Consider the following 27,061-nt stretch of genomic DNA (forward strand, 5'->3'; position numbering starts at 1 on the left):
TACTCCTCTGCTAACGTGCTATGGTAATCTTGACCAGTTTTTGTCAGCTGCCACTTAACTAAGAATACGTCTGGAGCAACAGTCTGGGGTTACTTGTAGTGAAGAACAGATCCCAATTAGTGGAGTTAAAATGTGAAAACTAGGTGTTGCCCCTAGATCTAGCCCTATCCCTATTTCAGGCTGGTGAAGATGGAGTGGTTGTATAGTAATAGTTTTCTTGGCACACCCTGCATTGTTGGATGTCTCTGGATAGACACCACAATGAATTTCTTTGGTTCTAAACACCACAGGAGGTCCATCGTGCTACTAGCAGGGTGTCTATAATAAAGTAGACATTATGTGTATGTACTTGGAACCCTAAAGCAGTGTTTAATCTCATCAACTGTTCTTTCACTAGGAAACATATATTACCCGAGGAGTTATAGGAGGTATGAGCGTATAGTTTTGAAGACTCTTTTTACTTACTTTGGGCAGAAGATATCCTCTGAAGTTAACATCTTGAGTAGTAGCATGTGGGACGTTGGCTGGAATAATATTTCCAAAACGCTGAATTTCATGGATTACGGCATCAGTATACGGCATCTGTTTACGATGAATCACTTGGGGCTCAGCCGACCCAATAACTTTCTGAATCTCACTTTGGACCTTTCCTATGTCCAAAAAAAAAAACATTAAAGAAATAAATAAAAAGTTTTGTCATCCAATTTGATAACTTTTAGTCTAGAGTTCCTCTCCAGCTCTACTCATGTGATAGTCATGATAAAATGGCAGATTACTGAAAACATCCTGCATCTTTCACGACAATGTTTCACGATTGTCAAAATTCTTTTATTGTCATGACTTTCTCATGATTATTTTCTTCCTTAAGCAAAAATCAAGGTTGACCCTTGTTGTAAACTACTGAATTTACTACAAATAAAAAAAAGTCATCTTAGAGTAATCACTCTTTGGGCAAATGCTGACACTTCATTTCCCAATTCTCCCTCCTTGAATGGGATTTTATCTGAATCAAGTGGTTAGTAGACAACTTAAGCTTTATTTACATAAGACTAGGCATCCTGTTTAAGTAACTTTATACTCTTGTTGGAAAAAAGTTGCGTCATCAGTTTTGATAACATTTAGTTTAGGGCTCTATTTTGACCTTTTGTCACATGATACATGCAGCATATATACAATATATACAGTCTCTTACTTTGAATTTCTGGATATTTCATCATCAGTAGAAGACCCCATCTCAGGGTGGTGGAGGTTGTTTCCATGCCAGCACCAAAGAGGTCCGAAACAAGTGCTGTTAGATTTTCATTGCTGAAGTATAATTGAGGCTTTTCCTAAGATATAAAATATATCACAAGCACATTGGTGTTGAAGTAATGAGATTGAATGTCCTTAAGTAATTAGCCAATGTAGAAATCTTATTATAGCATAATAGTAACATAGTATGTAAGGCCGAATGAAGACAATGCCCATCTAGTCCAGCCTGTTTATCCTTTTATGTTGTTGATCCAGAGGAAGGCAAAAAAAACCAAGAGGCAGGAGCTAATTAGCCCCTTTTGGGGAAAAATTCCTTCCGGACTCCCTAATGGCAATCAGACTAATCCCTAATAGTTCCTACCTGCCTGTATACCCGGATTAACAATTAACCTAATATTTATATCCTGTAATATCCTTCCCCTCTAGAAAGACATCAAGTCCCATTTTAAACTCCTCTATGGATTTTGCCATCACCACATCCTCAGGCAGAGAGTTCCACAGTCTCACTGCTCTTACAGTAAATAACCCTTTTCTGTGTTGGCGATGAAACCTGCTTTCTTCTAGATGTAGCGGATGCCCTCTCATTACTGTCGCAGTTCTGGGTATAAACAGATCATGGGAGAGATCCTTGTATACCCCCCTAATATATTTATACATAGTTTTTTGATCACCCCTTAGTCGTCTTTTTTCCAGGGTAAATAATCCCAATTTGGATAGCCTCTCTGGGTATTCCAGTTTCTTTATTCCATGTATTAGTTTAGTTGCCCTTCTTTGAACCCCCTCCAGCACTGTAACATCTTTCCTGAGCACCGGTGACCAGAACTGTGCGCAGTATTCCATGTGAGGTCTGATAAGTGCCTTATATAGTGGGAGGATAGTGTTCACGTCCCTTGCCCCTATACCTCTTTTAATGCACCCCAAGACTTTATTAGCTTTTGCAGCAGCTGACTGGCATTGGTTACTCCAGTTTCGTCTACAATCAACTAGTACCCCCAGGTCTTTTTTCTTATCACTTTTCCCTAACAGTACCCCATTTAGTGTATATTAGTGACATCCGTTTCTCCTGCCCATGTGTATAACCTTACATTTTTCAGCATTGAACTTCATTTGCCATTTTTCTGCCCAAGCCCCCAGCTTATCTAGGTCCGTTTGTAGCTGTACATTGTCCTCCGTTGCATTGATTATATTGTATAATTTTGTGTCATCTGCAAATATTGATATTTTCCTGTGCAGCCCCTCTATCCGGTCGTTGATAAATATATATTGAACAGAATGGGGCCTGATACTGAACCCTGTGGCACCCCGCTAGCAATGGGGGCCCAGTCTGAGTATGAACCATTTATTACCACCCTCTGCTTTCTATCTTTGGGCCAGTTCTTTATCCATATACACACGTTTTCCCCCAGACTGAGCTGTCTCATTTTATATATCAGCCTATTATGCGGCCCGGTGTCAAATGCTTTAGAGAGGTCCAGATATACAAGATCAATAGACTCTCCCAGGTCCAGCCTAGAGCTTACTTCATTGCAAAAGTTGATCAGATTGGTCTGACATGATCGACCCTTCATTAGCCCATGCTGGTGAGGAGTTATTCCATTGTTCTCCTTGAGGTATTCTACTATGGCGTCTCTCAGAAACCCCTCGAATATTTTTCCAGTTACTGAAGTGAGACTTACCGGCCTGTAGTTAGCAGGCTCACTTTTTAACCCTTTTTTGTAAATTGGAACCACGTTGGCACCAATCCAATGGTGCAACCCCGGTCATGATAGTATCCACAAATATTAGATATAGCGGCCTAGCTATCACATCGCTTAGTTCCTTTAGTATCCTTGGGTGTATTCCATCTGGGCCTGACTTCTTTAACCGGTTCAGCACCTCCTTCTGCGTTAGGTATGAGATATTTTGTGCGGGGATCATTTTATTCCCCTGCATCTAGTGTGGCATTTCCTTTTCGTTTGTGAATACGCTTGAAAAAAAACTACTTATTAGGTTTGCCTTCCCTCCATCATCTTCAATGATTTCTCCTGCATTATTTGTTAAAGGGCCAGTGCTCTCAGTGCAAATCCTTTTGCTGTTAATCTAGTTGAAAAATAGTTTCGGGTTGTTTTTGCTTTCTTTGGCAATCAGTCTTTCTGCCTTCTCCTTAGCAATTTTGATCTTATCTTTGCATATTTTGTTTTTTTCCCTGTACGATTTTAGCGCTTCTTCGCTGCCTTCTTGCTTTAGTAGTTTGAACGCTTTCTTTTTTTCATTTATTGCCTCTCTTACCGTCTTGTCGAGCCACAATAGTTTCCTCTTACTTGAAGTTCTTTTATTTTTGAAGGGAATGAACTGCTCACATGAGGTGATTAGGATCCTTTTAAACTTCTCCCATTTGTCCTCTGTACTGATATTTTTGAGGATGTTGTCCCAATTAATGTTACCGATAGTAGTTCTAAGCTGATCAAATTTTGCTTTACTAAAGTTTAGTTTATTTGTTGTTCCCTGATAAGGCTTCTTATGGAATGACAGCTAGAAGTTGATTATATTGTGGTCACTGTTCCCCAAGTGCCCCTCAATCTGTACCCCCTTTATTCCGTCCGGTTTGTTAGTAAGTACTAGGTCCAGAATGCCCCTCCCTCTCGTTGGCTCCTGCACAAGTTGGGTAAGGTAGTTAATTGTTCTCAAGAACTTATTACCCCTTTGAGATTTGCAGGTTTCGTTTTCCCATATTATATCCGGATAATTAAAGTCTCCCATGATAATTAATTCTTTGCGGTTTGACACCTCTTCTATCTGCGTTAGTAGTAAGGTTTCAGTTTCTTCTGTTGCTTTTGGTGATCTATAGAAAACCCCTATCAAGATTTCGTTATTTTTTTTCTCCCTGTATTTCTACCCACAGAGATTCCACATGTTCATCTCCTGCCCCTATATTCTCCCATACAGTAGCCTTGGCATTAAGTAGGATTTAAGATACAGACATACCCCTCCCCCTTTCTGGTTTCCACGGTCTCTTCTGAAGAGGTTGTAACCCTGTAAATTCACTGCCCAATTGCACATTTCATCAAGCCGTGTTTCCATTATTCCGACTATATCATAGTTTTCATCAGTCATTCTCGCTTCAAGCTCACCCACTTTGCCGATCAGACTTCTTGCATTCGTGGTCATACAATTTATACAGTTTTTTTTGTTCTTTAAATTCGTTTTGCTGCTAATGCTACTATTGGCTGATCTGCCAGTTCTAACTGTACTAACCCCACCCCCTGCTCGACCCCCATTCCCATTGCTTAGACTCAGGTCGCTAGCTATGCTGACTACCCCCCTATTTCTCTTTTTGCCCTCCCCCCCATTCCTAGTTTAAACACTCCTCCAGCCTTCCAGCCATCTTCTCCCAGCACAGCTGCACCCTCCCCATTAGGATGCAGCCCGTCCCTACGGTAGAGCCTGTAGCCAACAGCAAAGTCAGCCCAGTACTCCAGGAACCCAAATCCCTCCTTCTTACACCAACTCCGGAGCCACTTGTTTACCTCCCTAATATCCTGCTGCCTTTCTACTGTGGCCTTAGGTGCAGGTAGTATTTCCAAGAAAACTACCCTGGAGGTCCTCGCCCTAAGCTTGGACCCTAAGTCCCTGAAATCATTTTTGAGGGCCCTCCATTCACCTCTAATTTGTTCATTGGTGCCAACATGCACCATGACCGCTGGATCCTCTCCAGCCCCTCCCAGTATTCTGTCAATCTGATCCGCGATGTGTCGAACTCGAGCGCCAGGAAGACAACACACTGTCCGACGATCCCGGTCTTTATGGCAGATTTCCATATTTGTCCCCCTTATAATTGAGTCCCCCACCACTAGGACCTGTCTAGCCTGCCCTGCGCTCCCCATCCCTGTCTCACTGGAGCAGTCATCTCCCTGGATTTAAGAGGGCATGTCATGCTGCAGCGGTGCTGGCTCTGTAATGGCATCCCCCTCATCTGCCAACGTTGCAGACTTGTTGGGTTGTGCCAGTTCAGGACTAGCCTTCCTAGTTCTCTTCCCTCTACCCCTCCTTCTATCTGTCACCCAGCTGGCTACCTGCTTCCCCTGCTCTTCTGTACTACCGTCCGCCCCCGCCTCTACCCCAGCGAGTGCCTGCTCAGCGAGCAGCAAACTCATTTCCATGTTATCAATGGCTCTCAGTGTTGACTGTTGCTCATTGAGATCCAGGATTTGGGCTTCTAAATGTGCGACGAGCACGCATCTTGCACAACAGTAGGCACCCTAGATCGGCTGATCAAGGAATGTATACATTGCACAAGTAGCACACTGGATGACATTGCCAGGCATGGAGCTCATCCTAATGGGGATCTACAATTTTCTTGTGGAAGTTGTGAAGATAGACTTGCACAACCGCTCACACTCTGCCGCCTATGCACAGCCGCTCACACTCTGCCGCCTATGCGCAACTGCTCACACTCTGCAGCCTTTGCGCAACCGCTCACACTCTGCCGCCTTTGCGCAACCGCTCACACTCTGCTGCCTATGTGCCACCGCTCACACTCTGCCGCCCATGTGCAACCGCTCACACGCTTTTTCTTTTCTCTCACTTAATCACCCAATCCTGCTGTATTTACACCTTTAATACATGATGACATCTACTGAGAATGGCTTAGTGTTGTGCCGTAGTTTTATAAACAAATTCATAATTGACTATTTAATTTTATTGAATGTGGACTACTGTGAAAGTATACACTGAAAAGGCACCTTATTAGAAACCCAGATGGGCCAGGTTTGGCCTTCAGACCCACAGCAATTCATCATGGTATGGATTCCACTAGGTGTTAACATCCTTCTGCAAGAATATTGGCCCATACGAACAGGAAAACTTCTTGTACTTAACTCCTTGACCCTGCAATCAGTTTTTTGGCCTTCCTCCAAGGACACATTTTTCAAATCTCAAATGTATCAATTTAGGGGTTAAACAGACGGGCACATGTGCTGATATGCTTGCCACTATGAAACGTACTAGCGCATGAACCAAGTAAAAAAAAATAAAAAATTTGACTATTCAAACTCTGCGCTATTGCGAGCGAGTTTTTAAAAAAAAAAAAAATACAAGATCCCGATAGTTAAAACAAAACCATTGAATTCACGGCTGCGAAACGGGACAAAAATATGCCCATGTGTTTAAGTCCTAAGTGGTAATACCTCTGGAATGCTTTTACTTATGCCAGTCATTATGAGATTATTTTTACATGACAAATTGTACTTTATGTTAGTGGTGAATTTTGGTCAATTAGTTTTGCAATTATTTATTTAAAAAATCCTAAATTTTCAAACTTTGAATTTTTTGTTTGTAAGACTGATATATAATATCACGCAAAATAGCAAATAAATAATATTTACCATATGTTTTCTGTGTGTTGGTACCATTTTGAAAGGATCTTTTTATTTATCTTGGATGTCAGAAAGTATAGGGGCAATTTTCCTAATTTTGATGAAAATTTTAATTCAATCAACTAAATTCACCACAGATGACTCCAATTAAATTGTAAAAACATCTCGAAGATGATCAAGAGAAATGGGAGGCCCCCAGAGCTGCATTTCAAATGTCATACCAAAGGGGATATTTACAAAGATTTCTAACATTCCATTTTCATTTCAAGACTAACTTGTCACTTCTTCACATGAATCCGCATGTATAGTTTGCCTACTGACAGGGCTAAAAGCGTGTGTAGATCCACAACAATACTTGTGTTAGAATAGATATGGATTTTCCCAGCAGTTTTAGGGTAAAAACATATGGTCGCATGTGCTAATACACTCTCTGCTAGGCAGCATGTTAGTGCATCAACCAGAGTTTGTTTGTTTTTTCAGACTATTCATTCTCTGCACTACTGTGCTCCAGTTTGGAAAGAAAGCAAGCAGATAGGTCCTGCCCTATCTTTCTCATTCATGCTGTGTTTCCCCGAAAATAACACCCAGTCTTATATAAATTTTTGCCCCAAAAGAGACACTTGGTCTTATTTTCGTGGAATGTCTTATTTTACTTACCTAGCAGGCTTGGTCCAGGTCCCTCATGCCACTCTCTAGAGGTCCACACTGTTCTTCAGTGCTAGCGGCTCATACAACACTACTTCCTGGTTAATAGATTCACAAATCATGCCTCCAAGAAGCAATGTCTGTGATTGGTTCTCGAGTGCTGCTCAGCCATCGCATTGTGGAGACGGGATTTATGAATTGGCTGGTCGCATAATGGAACTAAAATACGCCCATGTGTTTAAGCCTTAAGAGGCAGAATTGGATATTGTGAATATACCAAAGGGTGCATTTACATGTTGCTGATCTGCTGCACATTTGCAGACCTGCCAATGATTCCACCCTTTCAATTTCGATGCACTTGAAGGGGTGAAATCTGCAATACAATCCTGAGCAAATCAGTGATGTGTGAATACACCCTAAGGCTACATGTAGACACACTTTTTTCATCCAATTTTTAAACCAAAAGATCAGTATCCAAAAATTGTACAGAGACAGAACTCATTTATTTCAATGGGTGTGTGAACACTGTTTTTTTTTTTTTTACTTGAATGAATACTCCAACTAAAAAAAATCACACCACGTCCTATGCTTGTCCGATTTTAGACGAACATAGCATGTCACTGTGTGGTGTTCAGGACATTGGAGAGTGCACAGACTGGATGCCTGAATGCCTTCCAATGTGAGTTGCGCCAGAGCCACGCCATGTTCTTCCATCCTTAACTTGTTTATCTATTTAACATGCATACAAAACCAAATTCATAACATGAACACACCCCTAAAACTAAGATCATTACATAAATACAGCACCAAAACCCCTAAAGTAGTCTCAATTAGTAATATGACCCCTGTTGTGGGCTCTTTTAGTAATAAATCCCCTGCTGTGATCCCATTTAGTAAAAAGACCCCACTCTAGGCCCAATTAGTAATTACCCCTGCTGTGGCCTTCTCAAAATAATAAGATCTCCTTTCAGGCCCTATTTAGTAATAGCCGCCACCCTTTGTTGCTCTAATTAATAATAGGACCCTTTGTGGCTTCTATTCACAAGTGGACTCACCTATGTTGCCCCAAACGTCTGGCTGCCAGCAAAGATAACTGTCTTACTTGGACAGACACACAGACATCTCTCCTGTGATGCACACACAGAATGACATGACTCCTCTCTCCTGCTAAGGTAGAGTACAGAGTACATTGAACGCTGCAGCAGGGGTAAGGAGTGATGTAATGCAGTGCGAGAGATGGAAACGCTGCCCATGTCCAAAGACTGTTTCTTAAGCAATACTGGTGGCTGGACTTATAGGAGTCGGGGCTGGGTGGCCCTAAATGCATCCCCCACTGCCCTCCAACCCATGTCAGCACTGAGAGTTGTCCTAAATTGAGAACTCAGCTCTACTACAGCTTTATTAGTGTTTCAGTACCTCTTGTTGCTTCACCAGAAATGAGTCAATAAGATTCCTCTGGTCATTTGCATCCAGTTCTTTCCTCTGGTTAGTGAAGGTCTTGCGAACAAACTCATGCATTTCATCTACATTTCTGCCCACTGTGTGTTTGACTCTAGAACACCAATTGATCACGGATGGAAATGCATTATACAGCTGCAGAGAGAAAAATACATTAATGGGTGTAAAAGAAATTAAAAGCTTAAAGGGGTTTTTCTGATGACTTAAAATAACTTCACAACCACTCTGACCTTCCTGGTTGCTACTGACAAGGACATGTGACTGCTGCAGCCAATCACTGCCCACATCAGTGTTATAGGCAGTATTTGGCGGTGAAGCAATTCTAAGTCATGGGAAGGCCCTATAAAAGTGATGGACACATTTGCGCTGAATTTTGATTTAGTCTTCAGCCTACCATCAAGGCTGGAGGCTCTGCTGGGTCCTCATTTATTATTTTCATTCTAAAAGGGTCAGGGATAAATGAGCTTTGAAATGTTAGACTAGTCACAGATTTTTAGAGAGATATCTATTCTTTAAGCTAGCCCTTACACCAGTTTAGGATAGGACCGAGCTGAGAGAGACTGAATTCTAGGAGAAGTATTTATTAAGGCACTCTGTATGATCTTCATCATAAAATAGTTTCATCTGAGAAAACTAGGATACTACATATATATATAGACTGTCAAGTCTTTGTTTTACCTGATGATCCTAATTAACCCATTAAGAACCAGGCACCGTAAATATACGGCACCTGGTCCTGGGCTCAAAGCCCAGCCGTATGTAAAATTATGGCAGGGTTTTAAGCTTCCTGGCTCTGCAATCAATCAGAGACAGGATGGGTTGTCAGCTGTTAGTAACAGCTGATAATCCGGAGGAGTAGGCAGGAGGGGTTTTTAACCCTTCTTGCCTTTTCCTTCCCGAAAATGTGTACTCCAAAAGTGAAAGTAGAAGTGTAACTTTCACTACGGGAGCCGGAGGTTCACATGACCCCCAGAGGTCTTATATGATGTCATGGGGGACATCAATAGAAAAAAATTGTTCATTGTACCTTACTTTAAATTCAGCGCTTGAACGTCATACTCTCCAGGATTAGTTGTGTGAATTCTGGGATAAAAAATGTCCACGTCAGGATTTTGATGCACATTATAATCGGGCACTACAGACTGTGACTTTATCCCTATATACTTGATATCCTTTGTAGGGGTGTTCCAAAATCAGTGCTAACACCACAATTCTAAGCTGTCTGATCATCAAATTTATCAGGTGGACTGCATAAATGTATCGTGGTGACAATCATCATAGGCAGGATCTACATTATTTTGGGATATGATGGTTTGAATGAGTGTACCCATACACGTTAGAGTTCTTGGATGCATTTATGTATAGCTCTATCAGGCACTAATGATTAGGAAAAAATAAAGGTTGAAGTCGGCTTCTTATGAAAAAAGAACATGCTTTATTAATGCTTAGTGCCAACAAACAGAGCAAAGGACGCCTTTCAACCCAGTGTGGGTCTTGGCCACCTTTTCCACATAAGGGCGCCCACCAACTGGTGTTTGCGATTTTCGTGCGTGAAAACCGCAGCGTTTTCGGCGCGTTTTCCGCGGCATTTTCGTGGCTTTTTGCGTTAATTTACATTGACATTCATGGGTGCATTAAGAGAAAAATAAGGACACATATGCAACTGACAGTTCCTATGTTAAAAATTGCAACGGACTGAAAAAAAAAACGCCAGTGGACAGGAGTACATTCAAAACTAATTGCTCTTGAGAAAAAACGCAAAACGCAAAGGAAAAAAAATCGCCAGTGGGTGGGCGCCCTAATAGGGACTCATTTTATGTCCTACCTATACACAATTTGAGTGTTCATCTCTGGCTATGCAGTCTTTAGGTCTTCAGAACCGCATTAGCCAGATAAGGGGTGGTGGAAATTCCTTCCTCTACCCATTCGTCCCATTTCTATGTTTGTTTGTCCTTGAAGCCTTATAGTTTTAATATCAAAATAAAAGTTATGTTTTAGGAATCAATTCAGTGAATAAGAATTTTGTTTTAGTGTTCATTTGCTTTCTGAATAAATGACTGTTTATTTAGTCTTCATTAAAAATATCCTATTGCTTTGCTGTTGTAGAGTCTGTGTAACTCCTGTACATAGCTATCTGCTCTGCAGCTTCTTGCTGTGCTGGCTCATTGTGTTGGGCTGTGACATGTAGTTGGAACAGGAAATCTAGGTGTGTCCACTGGGCCTTTCAGACGTAGGTTTTATGCTTGCAAGTGTGCGCTACAGGTCCGGGTCAGGAGCAGAAGAAATGAAATGGTGCTGGCTGTACAGCAGATGGGAAGGCAAAGGATGCTGGCAACAGTGACCAGCAGAATGGCAGATGAGAGGAGGCACTCATAAGGCAATTCCTAAGTAATGGTTTAATGTGGCAGTTATAGGGATCTCTCTTATTCCTCTGCCTGCCATAACTGTCAGCCCCTGGGATCACAGAGTTTAAGGAATATGACAATAAGGAGAGACCTTTCACTTTGTTTTATGTCTTACTGTAGATGCTGCAGTGTACTACGACATCTAAAGAGTTAAAAGGCCAAGATCAGAGTGATCTACAATCCAGGTTGTTGCAGCATGAGGCAAGCTGCTATTTAGAGCCATCCTCCCCTGGGTTAAGGGGCGGGCATAACTTTGGTGGCAGCATTCTTTCTGCAGATTGTTGAAGAGTCTAAGACCCCGACAAATCATATTTGAAGTCCTGTTCTATGGATCATCCATTAATATTACGGCATTTCCAGTTTATTTAGACATAACATGGAGTTGAGCTGCTCACCACAGCCGCTGGGCTTCCAATTAATTTGACATTTTCATTAACAATCTTTAGCAGCTTCAGAAGTGTGGGATCTTCATAAGCAAATCGATGACTCAATAAGATGGAGACTATTATGTTGGCTACAGCAGCATTTATTGTCATGTGGTTATCAAAGGGCTTGCCTGCAAATACAAGGGTCAAAATATATTAATTGCATCATCTGAAGTGTGTGAATTTTCTCAACATCTAAAATACAACGTTTTCTAGTGTATAACGTTTGTGCCCATTATATTCCTAGCCAATGGCCAACCATTGTAGTATCTGATTAGAGCTGAACAGGCTTTGTCTTTAGAAAAGTGCTATGGCCTTTTCGCTAGCACTCCTGACACTTCAATTTAGTCAACAGTAGAGGAAAGGACATAGCTACAGCAGGGTGTACAGATGTACAGTCACACCCAGGCTCTGATGCCCACTGGGACTAAAATGCCATGCACCAAGAGTGTAGCAGGAGAATAGTGGCAAGAGGGTCATCTTTCCCAAGGGCAACTGGACAGGGGGCGTTGGTAGCAGGCCCAGTCTGGTAATATGGCAGTATGGCTATATATTGCTGCAAGAAGTCATTATAGCTATATAATACTACAAGGGGACAGTTTGGCTATACAATGCTACAGGGGGACAGTATAACTATCACTATGGAGGGACAGTATGGCTATTTATTATTATAGGGGACACTATGGCTATAGACCCCTGTAGGAGGTCATTATGGCTGTTAGGTCTGCCACCCGTGTCTGTTCACATCTTGTGATTCCTGGCAGACGCACGCATTGCTCTGCTCCCCCTTTGTGTATGGCCCTTCACAGTTATAAGAGAGGGAGGTAGCACCTCCGGCCTGGATGGCATCTTGATATTTACTGATGCGTACTAAAAGGTTCCTGATGAAACGTTAACATTCAACGTAGAAACGCATCGAACCTTTCTTTGAATCTTTTTTAAATTAAATCAATTGATATCTTTCAAGCAAGGACTTTTTTGTTTAGTAGTTGAACTTACATCAATTAGGGAGTAATACATTTGATAAGTGGCAAATCTACATGTTACGGTGTACTACCCTTGATATGCCAGCCTGGGTGCCCTAGATCTCACCCATAACCGCTGTCCCTGCCTGCTTGCATCCGCTCCTGGCTATCTCCAGGCGGGCAACTGGTTGGTGGCCCCTACTCTCACTAGGGACTGAAAAGGGATGCTGGCGTTCCTGGATGGACAAAAGGTTTCAATAATGAATTATGAAAAACCCTATGAACCCTCCATGCAGCTGGCAAATCAAGTTCATAAACAAGCAGATTTACTACACGCGTGATTACAAAGGGACCCACGTAACGCGGTGCCAGTTTCAAAGACAGAACCTTCAATTTGAGATTTCTAGAAGACAAATGTACCTTCTATCCCATCCTGTAAGGTTCAGATACTGACAGGCTACTCCCACTACACAACTGCATACGAGCTCCAGTTGCTTCCAGTTTCTTCTGTACCTCTTTCCATACCCCCTGGACAGGCCGACGGAGTAGAAATAGCTGTAAAAAAGTGAGGATGCTGACCATATACACAAAAGAATGGAGATACCCCAGTGGAAGAACAAGTACGGTTGTTCAGTGCAAACTGCCAATGGCAGGAATTCTCCCCCGTGATGAGCCTTTTCACTAGCAAACAACCGTAAATATTGCACTAAATCCTGGTTCTTCCGCTCAGTCTGACCATTAGTTTGCGGGTGGAATGCTGAAGAGAAGGAAAGTGACGTTCGCAGGTTTCTACAGAAGGCTCGCCAAAATTGCGCAACAAACTTAACACCGTGATCAGATACAAAGTTCTCGGGAACCCCATGTAAACAAATGATTTCTTTTACATAAATCTTGGAAAATTCTATTGCAGAAGGTAGCTTCTTTAACGCCACGAATTGTGCCATCTTTGAGAAACAGTCTACAACCAATAGGATGGTGGTGAACTTCTGAGACTCAGGTAGATCGGTGATACAATCTACTGATGAATGCGACCATGGACAAAAAGACACCGGTAACGGTCCTAGGGGCCCCTCCAGATGCTGATGCCGATTTTTACCACGTGCGCGGACAGAGCATCCCTTAGCAAAGACGCAGGTCTCCTGAGGCATGCCTGGTCACCAGTAGTGTCTAGTACGAAGATCCAGAGTCCCCTAAGCCCCCGGATGGCCTGCGAGAACAGATGAGTGGGACTCTTCAATGACTCTGAGATGCAAGATCTCTGGCACAAACCATCTGCCCTCCGGCACCCCCAAGGGAGTGTCCTGCTGACAATTTTGTAGATGAGGAATGAGATCAGATTCTACAGCTGCCACCACCACCCCAGGTGCCAAGATATTCTCGGGAGCCACTGTCTCACTTTCCAACGAACCGAAACTCCGTGAGAGGGTCGCTGCCTTCCCGTTCTTCTCCCCTGGAATATATGTAACAACGAGGTTAAACCTGGCAAAAAAACAACGCCCACGTGGCTTGACCAGCTGTGAGTCTCTTAGCATTGGCGAGATATACCAAGTTTTTATAATCAGTATAGACGGTAATGGGATGCCTTACCTCCTCAAGATGGTGACGCCACTCTTCTAGAGACCACTTAATCGCCAATAACTCACGATTACCCATGTCGCAGTTACGCTCTGCCGAACTGGACTTCCGAGAAAAGAACGCACATGGACTATACCCAGGTCTCCCGCTGACCTCCTAAGACAATATAGCCCCCGCCCCCACTTTAGACGATTCAACCTAAATGAAGAACAGTCACCGCGCATCAGGCTGTACTAGCACCGGGGCAGCTGAAAATGCCTTTTTGGGAGGATTAAAGGCCTCCAAGGCCTCAGGTGACCATCTTACCAAGTCAGCACCCTTCTTGGTAAGTTCGGTCAGGGGTTGAGCAATAACAGAATAATTCTTAATGAATCAATGTAGAAATTTGTGAAACCTAAAAACCGCTGGAGAGCTTTCAGGTTATCTGGTCTGACCCATTGGGAGATTGCTGCCACTTTATCAGATTCCATTTGAATCTCCGTGGGTGAAATCACATAACCAAGGAAAGACACTTGTTTAGTACCAAAAATGCATTTCTCCAACCTGACAAAAAGTTGGTACTCACGCAACCGGGCCAGAACCAGCCTCAGGTGCCGCACATGTGAGTCCCAGTCTGGGCACTACACGAGAATGTCTTTGAGATATATGACCAAAAATAGGAAGTCGTGGAAGACCGCGTTCATAAATCCCTGGAACACAGCGGGGGCATTACAAAGACCAAAGAGCATGACTAAACATCAAAATGAGGTGTTGAATGTGGTCTTCCACTCATCTCCCTTTCAGATGCAAATTAAATTGTAAGCCCCCCTCAAGTCCAATTTCGAAAACCAGTGGGCCCCTACCACCTGATTCAATTTAATCAGGAATCAGGGGCAGATAGCACTGGTTCTTCACTGTAATTTTATTTAAAGCCCGATAATCCACACAAGGCCTCAATGTCCCATTCTTCTTCTCTACAAAGAAGAGACCTGCCCCGGCAGGGGAACTGGACGGCCTGATATGTCGTTTGGCCAGAGACTCTGAGATATAGGACTTAAGGGCTTTGTGCTTATACCCAGACAAATTGAAAATGGCTCCCTTAGGGATGGGACTGTCGAAAATCAAATCAATACCACAGTTCCACTCCCTATGGGGAGGCAAAGTTCAGACAGTTTCATGGAAAATACATCATGAAAATCAAACAAATACTCAGGAATAAGTTTGATATCTGCTGAACATATGGATATAGTAGCTAAGTGACTATGACAGGAAAAACCCCAATGTGTCAATTCCCGAGTGGACCAATCAAATCGGGGATTGTGCAGTGTCAACCAGGGCATACCAAGTAACATGGGAGTCCTCTATTGTACCACCCCTGCAGACAGAGGGGTAGAATCAATTCTAGTGAAGCATATGGTAATTTTTAACGCCGAGAATTCAGTCATCAGAGGTCTGAGAAAACTTAAACTAATCAAATTGGCGGCAGCACCTGAATGAATAAAAACTTGTATGGACCGAGTGAAATTCCTGAAGCCAATCTGACAAGGCACCAACAACTTAGGGAATACCTGTGATCCTAGACAATCCTACCAAAGATCGCCTGGGATCTGAAGTTTTCCTCCGTTTCAGACTGATGTTGTAGACACTTCTGAGGACAGGTCGCTACACGATGTCCGGCTTTCCCACAATAGAGGCAGAGGTGATGAGTCATCCGAAACTGTTGCCGTTCCTCGGGACTTAGCTGCTCCACTCCCATAGGCTCGGCACCAGAAGTTGGCATGGGAGAAGGATAAGCGTGCCTGCCGGATTCCCTAGCTTTATGGGCCTGATGTTCCTCTTTTCTAGATCTTAGCCTCCTGTCAGCTTTGACCGCCAATTTCATTGGATCATTGAGTGTCATGAGAGAGGGATGAGAAATGAGTAGATCCTTGACAGCATCAGAAAGACCCAACAAGAACACATCTTTAAGGGCGCTATTGTTCCAAGAGTTTTCACCTGCATACAGTCTAAATTTAGAGCAATAGTCCTCTACCCACTGCTGCCCCTGCCATAGAGACATGAGATGAGATACTGCCAACCCCGCATGGTCCGGCTCATCAAAAATACCTCCAAGTTTCTGAAAAAAAAAATCAACTGACCTAAGGCAAGCCCATCACTCAGGCAAGGAGTAGGCCCATGTCTGGGGGGAATCCCAAAGCAAGGACATAATTAATCCAACTTTCTGGGATTCTGAGCCGGAGGAGCGGGGCCGCATCCGAAAATACAATCTACATCCATGCTGAAAAAAAAACAAACTTGCTCCTCTCCCTGAAAATACCTCAGGAAGAGGACACTTGGGCTCCGGAATAGAAGGGGTGATAGAAACATGCACTAACTCCCGCTGCTCCTGGGCCACCATACGACTGGACAGGTCTTGGATCATGACCACTAAATCCTGCAACTGACTTGCGAGGGTACTCATGGCCTCCAGTGGAGAGCAATTTTAAGGGCCAGTTATTATGTTATGGTGTACTACCCTTGATACGCCAGCCCGGGTGCCCTAGATCTCACCCACAACCGTTGTCCCTGCCTGTTTGCCTCCATTCCTGGCTAACCCCAGGAGGGCAACTGGGCGTTGGTCCCTACTCTCACTAGGGATGGAAAAGGGATGCTGAAGTACCAGGATGGAAAGGGTAGAACACCGATAGAAAAGGCAGATGTAAATAACCAACATGAACAATACTAAGCAGAAGAGAGGCAGATGGAAAAATCTGGTGGACAATGGCAAAGTATAGCAGAAAAGATGACAGAGGCAGGAGACCAACAGAGGCAGACTAGCTAGCGCACTGAGTGAAACCAATAACTGGCAGTGATTGCAAGTCTCTGCCCAACCTTTAAACAAAAGCCTCCGGCCTGGGGTGTAGAGAGGGAGACAACCAACTCCCAACAGAAAATAATAAAAGGGAGCTCGTGCATGGCAGCTGCACTCAAAGGGGCGTGTGCATGGTGCCGCGCGCTCCCCGCACCACGCCGGCCGGGCACCCGCACCACCGGCAGCCGAACAGCAAGCCAGTGAGACGCACCCCGACCACGGGACCCCGCACACCGCCGCCACAGGAGTACCAGCAACCGCCACATGGTAACACTACGTGTATCATCTCACATGATCACCTCATACAAGGAGTCTGGTCTATACAAATTTCTGTAGTCCTGGCAATTCTATTCTTTAATTTATTATCTTCAAGGCAGGCTTCAGATAGCTGTGAGTTAGATTCTGCTACTAAGGTCCACTCATTTGGACTTGGTCCAGTAAGCAAGCCTGATGATATCTCTATGTACTGTAGTTTGTTTCTATATTAATAATCTAGTACTAAGAGAGATTGTGTGTTTTTTTTAGTGTTTTGTTGGTTTGTCTGTGGTAGCCCCAATTTTAATCAATATTTAATAAATAATTATTTTAAAATGTCTATAACTGTGAGGGGCTTGAATAGTTGATATATAGATGGTTACTGCCACAGTGAAATGTGTCCTGTGTGTATGGAATCTATGTGTCTGTTTCTACCAGCACTGAAAGAGTTACACAGTTGTCTGGCTCTCAGCCCAGCTGCAGGGTTAATAGCCATTTCTCTCCTATCTAAGCTGGGTTAATATTAAAGATATAAAAAAGCAAAGAGCCAAAGACATCTGTGTGGCACCCTCTGAAGAGACAAGCTGTGTCCAAGAGAAGCTGTCATGTTGATCTAAATAGGATGGAGAAGAAAACCGCAATGCTAATTAGAGATTACCTCAGGTGTGAGTCACAGTGTCGTTGTTTATTCTGCCAATGGCTGCCTCTGATCAGTGCTGTATTCACTGTATGGTCTGTAGAGTGATGGGTAGTAGCATTCTTATTTGCGAACAGACAACTCCCATCATACTTTACCATTTTTCAGGTCCTATTAGGAATTACAAAATTAAAGGGAATTTCCAGTTACTGGACAGCCCCTTTTCAATAGTATCCTCAGAGGTAAAATAATAAACAGAGAGATACTGTGGATGCCTCAATCCAGCGCTGTTGCAACAGAAAATGTCACAAGAAATCACATGACTGTTGCAGGCTCATGTTCTTGAGCTCCTAGCATCATGGCGCTTAGCATATGAGGATAGGGCATCAATAATAGACCAGCGGGGTCTGTTATACGGGAATTTGGGCGATTGTTGTTCACTGGGCCAGTGCTGTACTGTATGGAGCTGCAAGTTTCCAGTAACATGGCAGCTACCAACAACAGCACATCTACCCTGCCAACAGCTGCTTATTTACTATTGATGGCCTATCATAAGGATAGGTCATCAGTAGTGGAAAGCTGGACAATCGTATAAAGCTGGGCAATACCTTTTATTATGATCTAATGTAATAGTGATAAGTGACAGCTGTACAAATAGGAAGATGGAGCTATGCCTCTACAGAGCCACCTATTAGAAGGCAGAACTCTTGCAGTCAATTTCAGGCCTTTTAACAAGCCTTGTAGCTGTGACTAGAAACATAAGCTAAAGTCAATGTCTTCTCCAGAAAGAAAAGATAACCATACACAGACAGACTGTTTTAGAGTTTGTTCCCTTCGTTAATGTGTAGTATGTTACTGCCTTAGCTGGGTGAGACTGGGTGCCTGTAATAGAACATCCTCATAAAGGTCTCTGACCCTGTTTCTTTTTTTTTCTTTCTGAAACACCGCCATTTTATTCCATGGGATGTATATGGGATTTCAGCTTAGCCTCATTCAAGCGAAAGCAGTTTATTCTTTTTCATTCTGGTCAGCTCATTTAAGAAGAGCATAGCAACCTTGTTCAGAGGTGGTTTTGAGTATGAATCCAACTAGAGCAACATCTGATAGATCTTGGCTTTGTATATATACTGATTTGATAGGTTACTAACAAGATTGCACAGGTAGAACAGAGGATGGTGGACCTTCAGATTCATCTCTCCTGGCGAGACCATTGTAACCCAGGGTAACAATAATAATAGCTACCTCTAACAAGAGACTACAGCTGTGAACTAGAAGTAGTTGTAACAAACTGGTTCAGGGTTGGAGTCTCTTGCTGTAACAGTGTGGTCATGGAAAGCCAGAGGTCGGTACATGGGTAGTATACGTTTGCAGTACAGAGGAGCAGGCAGGTAGCATAGTCAGTGGTAGCCAGAGGTTGGTACATGGGTAGTATCAGTTTGCAGTACAAGAAGAGCAGGCAAGTGACATAGTCAAGGAAGCCAGAGGTTAGTACATATGTAGTATGGGTTTGCAGTATGGATGAGCAGGCAGATGGTGGAGCTTAATTACTGTCTGGGAGCACAATAATCACACAAGAATGGGAGGAAACAGGCCAGGTTATATAGGATGTGCATTCAGGAAAACAAGGTGGAGCAATCACAGAAACAGGGACTGGATAAGAGCAAGAGACAGGGAGAAGGGGTTAGCAGAGGGGCTTGACAGAAAGTTCAACAGATAGAGCCACTGCCTGGACCACAGGGGCTCCTGGGTTCAAGCCCTGACAGTAGTTCTCGAGTTGTCATTTCGAGTCAAGAAGCAATGCATGCACTAAAGTATGAGAGAACCGCTCACCAACCTTTATAAGATCTGAATTTCTGCACCAGAAAATCACTTTCTTCAGTAATCTTATTTTCAATGCCTTCCTTCCCCATTCCAAAATCTCGGAGTGTCGACAGAGTGAAACGTCTCATCACTTTCCAATTATCATCGTGAGCAAAAATAACTCCTGAGGGTATGAAGCAAAAATATTGGTGACCAACATTTTCCTTACAGTATTAATAGTCAAAAATTGTCAGAGATGGAAAGATTTTGCCATAATTAACTAACTAAAGTCTTCTCAGCATTAGACATTTTAGAAGAATATCCCACTGGAGTTCTTTGCTGTGTGGTAATTTTTAAATCTTATCTCTCTTTGACTCTATTGCTTCTGTGTCCTATAGTAGTATTATACATTTCTAATCCAACATTTTTTTTCATTTCGACACGTACCTAAATTGCACTACTTCTTTTTGCTTTATTTTTTTATTTTATCACTCCTTTAACCCATTTATAACTAGAGGTGTTTTTTACCAAATATTTTTTATTAGATTTTATAAGGAAATAAGAGCATATGCAAACATTACATATATAGGTATCTTTCAAATACATTGTTACAAAGTTTTCGTAATATGTCGAAAAACATTTCAAAAATTAACATTGGTGCAGCAATATATATTTTAAATCAAGTTGATTGCTCTATGAGATTTGCAATATGTGAAAGAGTTCAACAAAACAAGTTTAAACATATCAGAACTTATTTTTCTGTTCAAAATTCTGCCAATTGTTCCAAATGCTATTAAATTTAGATACATGGTTGTTGGATTTTGCATAAATCTTTTCATAAGAATAGTGGTCTGAAACTGTATCTAGGAGATCTCCAATTGAGGGAGGGGAGATCCTCTTCCATTTTTTTGCTATAATATTTTTGGTGGTTAGTAGAAAGTGGCATATCCACCCTCTTTTCTTTTTTGGGATAACTTGGCCATCAGTAAGAAGGAGTGCCAGTTGAGGCGAAAACATTAAACATATGCCAGTTATATTTTGAATGGTGTTGAATACCTCACTCCAATAACCATGAATCAGGGGGCACTCCCAAAACAAGTGGTAAAGGGTACCTACTTGACCGCAATTTCTCCAACATAAATTAGAGTAATTTGGGAAAAACCTTGCCATTTTTGAGGGTGTATAATACCAGTTGGTTAACACTTTATAATGGGTTTGGAGAATGTTGGCTGAAAGAGTGGCTTTATTGGCCCATTCAAAGGCTTTCAACCATACCGGAAGTGGTGTATTTTTTTAAAATGTGTGTTCCCAGTTTAGTAGATGTATCTTCTTTGCTCTATTAGCGTGTTGGGTGATTGTGCTATAGAAAACTTTGATTTGGGAAGCATGAGAATTTTTGCATCTGAAAAATATGTCTTCTACTTCCTTCGGGAAGAAGAAATTGTATATATCAGCCTGTTTAAGAAAGGAGAGAATTTTTATATATGAGAAAGATTCTGAATCTGGTACACCAAATTTGTTTTGTATTGTTTGAAAAGGAAGAGGTTTAGCTTTATACAGTATGTCAGAGATGGATTTTACTCCCTTTGACAACCACCTGTTTAGGTTAAGATCCCGGATGAAAAATGAGAGGACTTCAAATGGAAGCTCAGCCGGGAGGCCTCTATATGCAGGCTTACATCCAAGTGCCAACTGATTCCAAAACTGGAGGGTATTTGACATTAATAGAGAGATATCTTGGAGATATATTAGCAGAGAGATCTTTGGATTTAGGGCTCCAAGAATGGAGGCTTTGATTAAGGAGTCCAGATGTCTGTTTCCATTCCTATTTTTCTCTATATGACACCAAGATGAGGGTAATTGGGTTTATAACCAAGCACCAGATTGACTTAGTATAGAAGCTTTGTAGTAGTTGTGGAGATTTGGTACACCAAGGCCTCCCTGTTTCTTATGTAAGTATAATATTGACGCCGCTAGTCTCGGTTTTTTGTCACACCAAATAAAGTTAAGTAGTTGTTTCTGAAATCTTTGAATCGTGGGTGGGGGAATCGGGTAGGACAATGTGCCGAAGAGATACAGCACTCTCGGGAGTAATAACATTTTATAAAGTGCTATTCTGCCGAACCAGGATGGTTCCTTTTTACCCAATTCCTCCATCTCCATTTGGAGGGAGGTATATAGGGGATCAAAGTTCGCGAAAATTGTTTCAGGTAGATTTTGACATATTTTAGTACCTAAATACGGTATCTCAGTTTTCCACTGGTAGGGAAACTCCCTCTGTATGTCCAGTTTTAAGACAGGATCGATATTGATTCCTAATATCTGGGATTTATCAGAGTTTAATTTGTAAAGAGAGGCGTTGCTGTATTGAGTGATGCAATTTTTTACACCCCTTAGAGAGTTCAGAGGGTCTGTCATAGTAATAATAATATCATCGGCAAAAAGACCTATCTTGTGTTGTCTCAAGCCCATAGATATGCCTCTGATCTCTGGAGAGGTTCTGATCATTTCTGCAAGGGGTTCTATTGTCATAACAAATAGCAAAGGAGATAATGGACATCCCTGTCGGGTACCATTGGTTATATAGAATGATGAGGACAACACCCCGTCAACCAAGACTTTAGCTGAAGGTTTTGTATATAAAGCCTGGACTGCTCGCAGGAAGCACTCGCCCCCCCCAAATCTCCGTAACGCTTCAAATGCAAAGCCCCAGTGCACTCTATCGAACGCCTTCTCCGCATCCAGGGAAAGGGGCAGAGAAGGCGTCCGACTCGAGGTGATCCGATCCAGCAAGTTCTGTATCTTGCGTGTGCCATCCGTGGCACTCCTTTCCTTCGTAAAGCCCACCTGGTCATTATGTATGACCTTGGGTAGGACCACCAAAAGTCTATAGGCCAATATTTTAGCATTTATTTTTAGATCAGAGTTTAGGAGGGAAATAGGTCTGAAATTTGCTGGTGTTGTAGGGGGTTTGCCTGGTTTGGGAATGGTGACGATAGTGGCTTGAAGTATTTCTTCATGCATGGAACCTCGGTTCATCGCTTTGTTAAATAGTGAATTTAGATGTGGGGATAGCAGTTGAGCAAAATTCTTATAATACTCATTTGAAAGTCCGTCAGGTCCAGGGGATTTGTGATTTTTTAGATCCTGTATGGCCTTATGAATTTCTGCATTAGAATTTGGCTTGTTTAGTGTGTCTTTCTGGGTGCCTAATGTAGGGAGAGCTAATCTGTCTAGGAAATTATTTATTAACTCCGGGGTGGGCTGAAAGATGTCGGGGTTATCTCTAAGGTTGTAAAGGTTTTTGTAATAGTCCTTAAATTGCTCAGCTATTTTTGGGGGGTGGGAAATTTTTACTTGAGGGGCATTGTTGCTGACGATGAATGGGATTTTTGCTTTCATTTGTTTTTTTTACCAGACTTGCCATCAACTTTGAAGGTTTGTCCATGTAGGAATAGAAGTTTGCCTTGGAATACATCAGACCCCTATTATAATTATCTAGTAGCGTTTTTTTAAATTCTCTTCTCAAGAAAGATAGCTCTATTAAGAATTTGTTTTGTGAAGATCCTTGATGGAGTGATTCCAGTTTCTTTATTTTTTCTAGTAAGAGGTCTATCTTTTCTCATTTGTTTTTATTTTGTTGTATTTTGAGTTTTATTAGTACGCCTCTTATAACTGCCTTATGGGCGTCCCACAATGTGGCGTTGTTTATATCAGGGGTAGAGTTAAGAGAGAAGTATTCCTCCAAGGCTTTATTGATGGTTTTTGGTTTTCAGGGATATTATACAGATTGGTGTCATTACGCCAGATCTTCGCTAAGGTACAAGGTGTGCCCACATTTAGTTCTATGTGTATCGGTGCATGGTCCGACCAAGTGGAAATTCCTATCGTGGAGTCGGTAACCGAAGTGAGAGTCTCTCTGTCCACCAGGAACATGTCTATCCTTGAATATGTTTTGTGCCTTGGAGAGAAAAAGGTGAATTCCTTTGAAGAGGAATTGAGACATCTAAATGTGTCATATAACCCCTCTCTGTTTAACCACGGGTGAAGGACCGGCATGCTCCTGGTGGATGCTGTGGAGTCTATTTCCTTGTCTGCTCTTATGTTGAAGTCTCCACACATAATCAATTTGCCTGTAAAGACTCTTTTAACTTTCTTTATTACCTTGCTCAGAAAAGAAATTTGGGCCCCACTTCCCAGACAGACACAAGAGGCGCATATTACGCTTATCCCCAAAGATAAAAAAGATGAGGCCCTCTGTAGCAGCTACAGACCTATTTCCCTTATTAACTTGGATGTTAAACTCTGGGCTAAACTCCTGGCCAAGAGGCTTGGCAGATACTTACCAGACCTCATTAACGAGGAGCAGGCGGGGTTCGTGAGGAGAAGGGAGGGAAAGGACAACTGTAGAAGACTATTGCATGCTTCACACATAGCGCGCTTAAACAAGATCCCCTTAGCATTTGTTGGAACCGACGCGGAAAAGGCGTTTGATCGGGTGGACTGGCAGTATATGAAAAGTACCCTTCTTAATTATAATATTCCAGTCAGCTTCGTATCAGCGATCTTTTCCCTTTACGACGCCCCTCACGCCAGGATTAGGGTGAACGACATTTTGTCACCCCCCTTCGAAATTAAGAATGGCACTCGTCAGGGGTGCCCCCTCTCTCCCTCCTTATTCGTCTTGGCCCTGGAGCCCCTACTGACGCAGATCAGACAAGACCCAGGTATAGCGGGGTTATCTGTGGGTGATACCTCCATATCCACCGCGGCCTTCGCGGACGACATTGTCTTCGTTATAACCAACCCGGAGGAAGGACTTTGTAGACTTGTCGAGATTCTGAAAGCATACGGCGAGATTTCAAATTTCAAAATCAATTTCGACAAGTCCACGGTCTTGAACGTTTCTATCCCGCCTGCGCTTGGCAAAAGACTCTCTAGCTCTTCACTGTTCGCGTGGTCAGAAACAGCTCTGGACTACCTGGGAGTTAAAATTCCCAAAAATTTAGATGATTTATTTGCAACTAATTTTGCCCCACTACTGGATAAGGTGAAAAAACTGGTTAAGGACTACGATTTACCAAGCATCTCCTGGTTCGGGAGACGCAATATACTTAAATCCTATATATTACCGATCATCCTCTACAAGATCAGGATGTTGCCAATATATCTTCCCCCAAGCTTTTTCAAGACGCTCCGTACGTTATTTGCAGCCTACGTGTGGAGGCAAAGAAGACCTAGACTAGCATACAGTCTAATGATCAGGAGGAAATCGGAAGGAGGTATAGGTCTACCTAATATTGTAGATTATTACCGGGCGGCCCAGTTAAATTACTGGATGGATTTGACACACCCCTTAGGAGACAAGCTCCTTCCAAAATTAGCACTGGACCACTCTAAGAGCGGTTCACTAGGTGACTTGTGGTTCCCGGAGAGGAAAAGATATTGCGCAAAAGATTTTTCCCTACTGCTGAAGGGCCCATGTGAAGTAGTAGATAAACTAAGGGAGAGTTTGACTCCGAGACCATCTCCAGTGACCCCGTTAAATTTATTACCTAGATATCTGACTCTACAAGGAGATTCGGTTTCTTCCTCCATTTGGAAAAAATGTAATCGTTTTACGGTGGGGGATCTCCAAGGGATGGCTCATAAGCCGGTGGCAGAGATCATTCAAACACTTCTGCCGGACTGGTGCCCTTCATTCCTGGTGAGAGCCTCGGTGACAAGAGTCCTTGAGGATTTCCTTGGTACAAGTAGATCCACCAGGCCCAAAACACAATTCGAACGCTCCTTAATAGATCCTGACCCCAGGGCGCGCAGAATTTCGTGGCTTAGAGGTCAATTTATAGTTCCACAGATGATAAATAAGCCCGCTTTCTTGACCTCATGGGAAAGGGAATTGGGTATCCAGCTGACATCAGCGGACACTAAGTCAATCCTGGCCTCCGCGTATGGCCTCTCTCCATGCATCCTCGCCCAGGAATCTCACTATAAATTATTGGTTCGATGGTATAAAACTCCACAATGGTTGCATGCATACAAGTTGGCTCCAGATGACAGATGTTGGAGATGTGGAGTGGAGACTGGCTCCTATCTGCATATATGGTGGTCATGCGGGAAACTTGAGACCTTCTGGAGAGGAGTGGACGTGGTGCTGAGTAAGATAAAACAGAACTTTGCTTTAACACCAGAGATGATCTTTCTATGGAGACCGTCCCAAACGTTCCATCCGTTGAGAGACAGATTGGTAGCTCAACTGATCGACGCAGCTAAAGCTCTGATTCCGTTGCATTGGAGGGAGGAGTCTCCTCCCCTTCTCTCACATTGGAAGGAGAAGGTGGATTGGATTTATAACTTAGAAGAGCTCGCTAGCTGGCAAAACAATACACAAGAGAAATTCATTACAACGTGGCACCCCTGGCGTGATCTGAGGCTCTTAGACATACTAGCCCAGTAGTCAATGTGCTATCCTATACCCCCCCCCCCCATACCCTCACCCCACCCCTCTCTACCGCCCCCGGCTTCCCCCACAAGTTGTTATACAGGTACTGAATACAAGCACTTATCCCCGGGGCCAATAGCTCCATTCGGGGGGGTGGATATACTGCGGCTGCAGTACCCTGAATTGGTGTAATACGCGTTTGTTGTGAATTATCTCGTCAGGGCAGTAGATACCTGTGTATAGGTTAATGTTTATATGACAAGTAACTTTCCTTGTATGTATCGAAAAATCTTGAATAAAATTTGATTTGAGAGAAATATGACTAACTTAAGAGAGTGCTCCAAAAAGTTAAGAAAATAATTATTGCATTGCACAAATAAAGAAAACGATAAAAAAAAAAAAAAAAAAAAAAGAAATTTGGGATTTATTAGGTGCATAAATGTTCACCAAAGTAATCGGTGAGTTGTTAATAGAGCCCTGCAGTATCAGATATCTTCCCTTGTCATCTGAAATTTGTTTATTAAGAGAAAAATGCAGGCCATCTCTCAGGGCGATTAGCACCCCAGCGTGTTTTTTGTGGGCATTTGAAAAGTAAACCTGTGGGTATTGTTTATTTGAAAATTCAGGGCAAGATTGTTGGGCAAAGTGCGTTTCCTGCAAGTATAAAATATCTATATTGGACGCTTTAGCATCCTTCCAGACCATTGAGCGTTTGAATGGGGAGTTCAATCCCCTAACGTTCTGGGAGCAAATTTTTATATGCATTGTAAGAATAAGTTATGAGCATTTCTATTTGGAACACATAAGCGGCGTAGCAAGCATATGAATTTAAAACAAAATTACAGGCGGAAACAGAAATATGCCTGTTAACATTAAGTGGTATATGAGTTGCAATATTCATACTATTCAAGAGGGCAGACCTAAAATAGTCAATCTTATTGCTAGAAAGCATCAAGATAGGCCCTTTAAGGAAAAGGTAGTAACTGTAAAAAATTAAACAGATAGAACTTTGGAGAAAA

At 42.6% G+C, this 27,061-nt stretch overlaps 1 protein-coding gene across 1 annotated transcript in view; it reads right to left on the bottom strand.

The window, feature by feature from the left end:
• LOC136617455 (cytochrome P450 2K6-like) overlaps positions 1–27,061 on the bottom strand; it is a 61,568-nt gene that overhangs the window by 14,547 nt on the left and 19,960 nt on the right. Inside the window, exons 5-9 of the mRNA XM_066594264.1 lie at positions 19,635–19,784; positions 11,509–11,669; positions 8,667–8,843; positions 1,193–1,328; positions 466–650 (exon numbers count right to left, since the gene is read on the bottom strand). Coding sequence (XP_066450361.1) covers positions 466–650; positions 1,193–1,328; positions 8,667–8,843; positions 11,509–11,669; positions 19,635–19,784 — 809 coding nt within the window. The remainder of the gene's footprint in view (positions 1–465; positions 651–1,192; positions 1,329–8,666; positions 8,844–11,508; positions 11,670–19,634; positions 19,785–27,061) is intronic.

This window comes from Eleutherodactylus coqui, chromosome 1 (assembly GCF_035609145.1).
Source record: "Eleutherodactylus coqui strain aEleCoq1 chromosome 1, aEleCoq1.hap1, whole genome shotgun sequence".
NCBI lineage: Eukaryota > Metazoa > Chordata > Amphibia > Anura > Eleutherodactylidae > Eleutherodactylus > Eleutherodactylus coqui.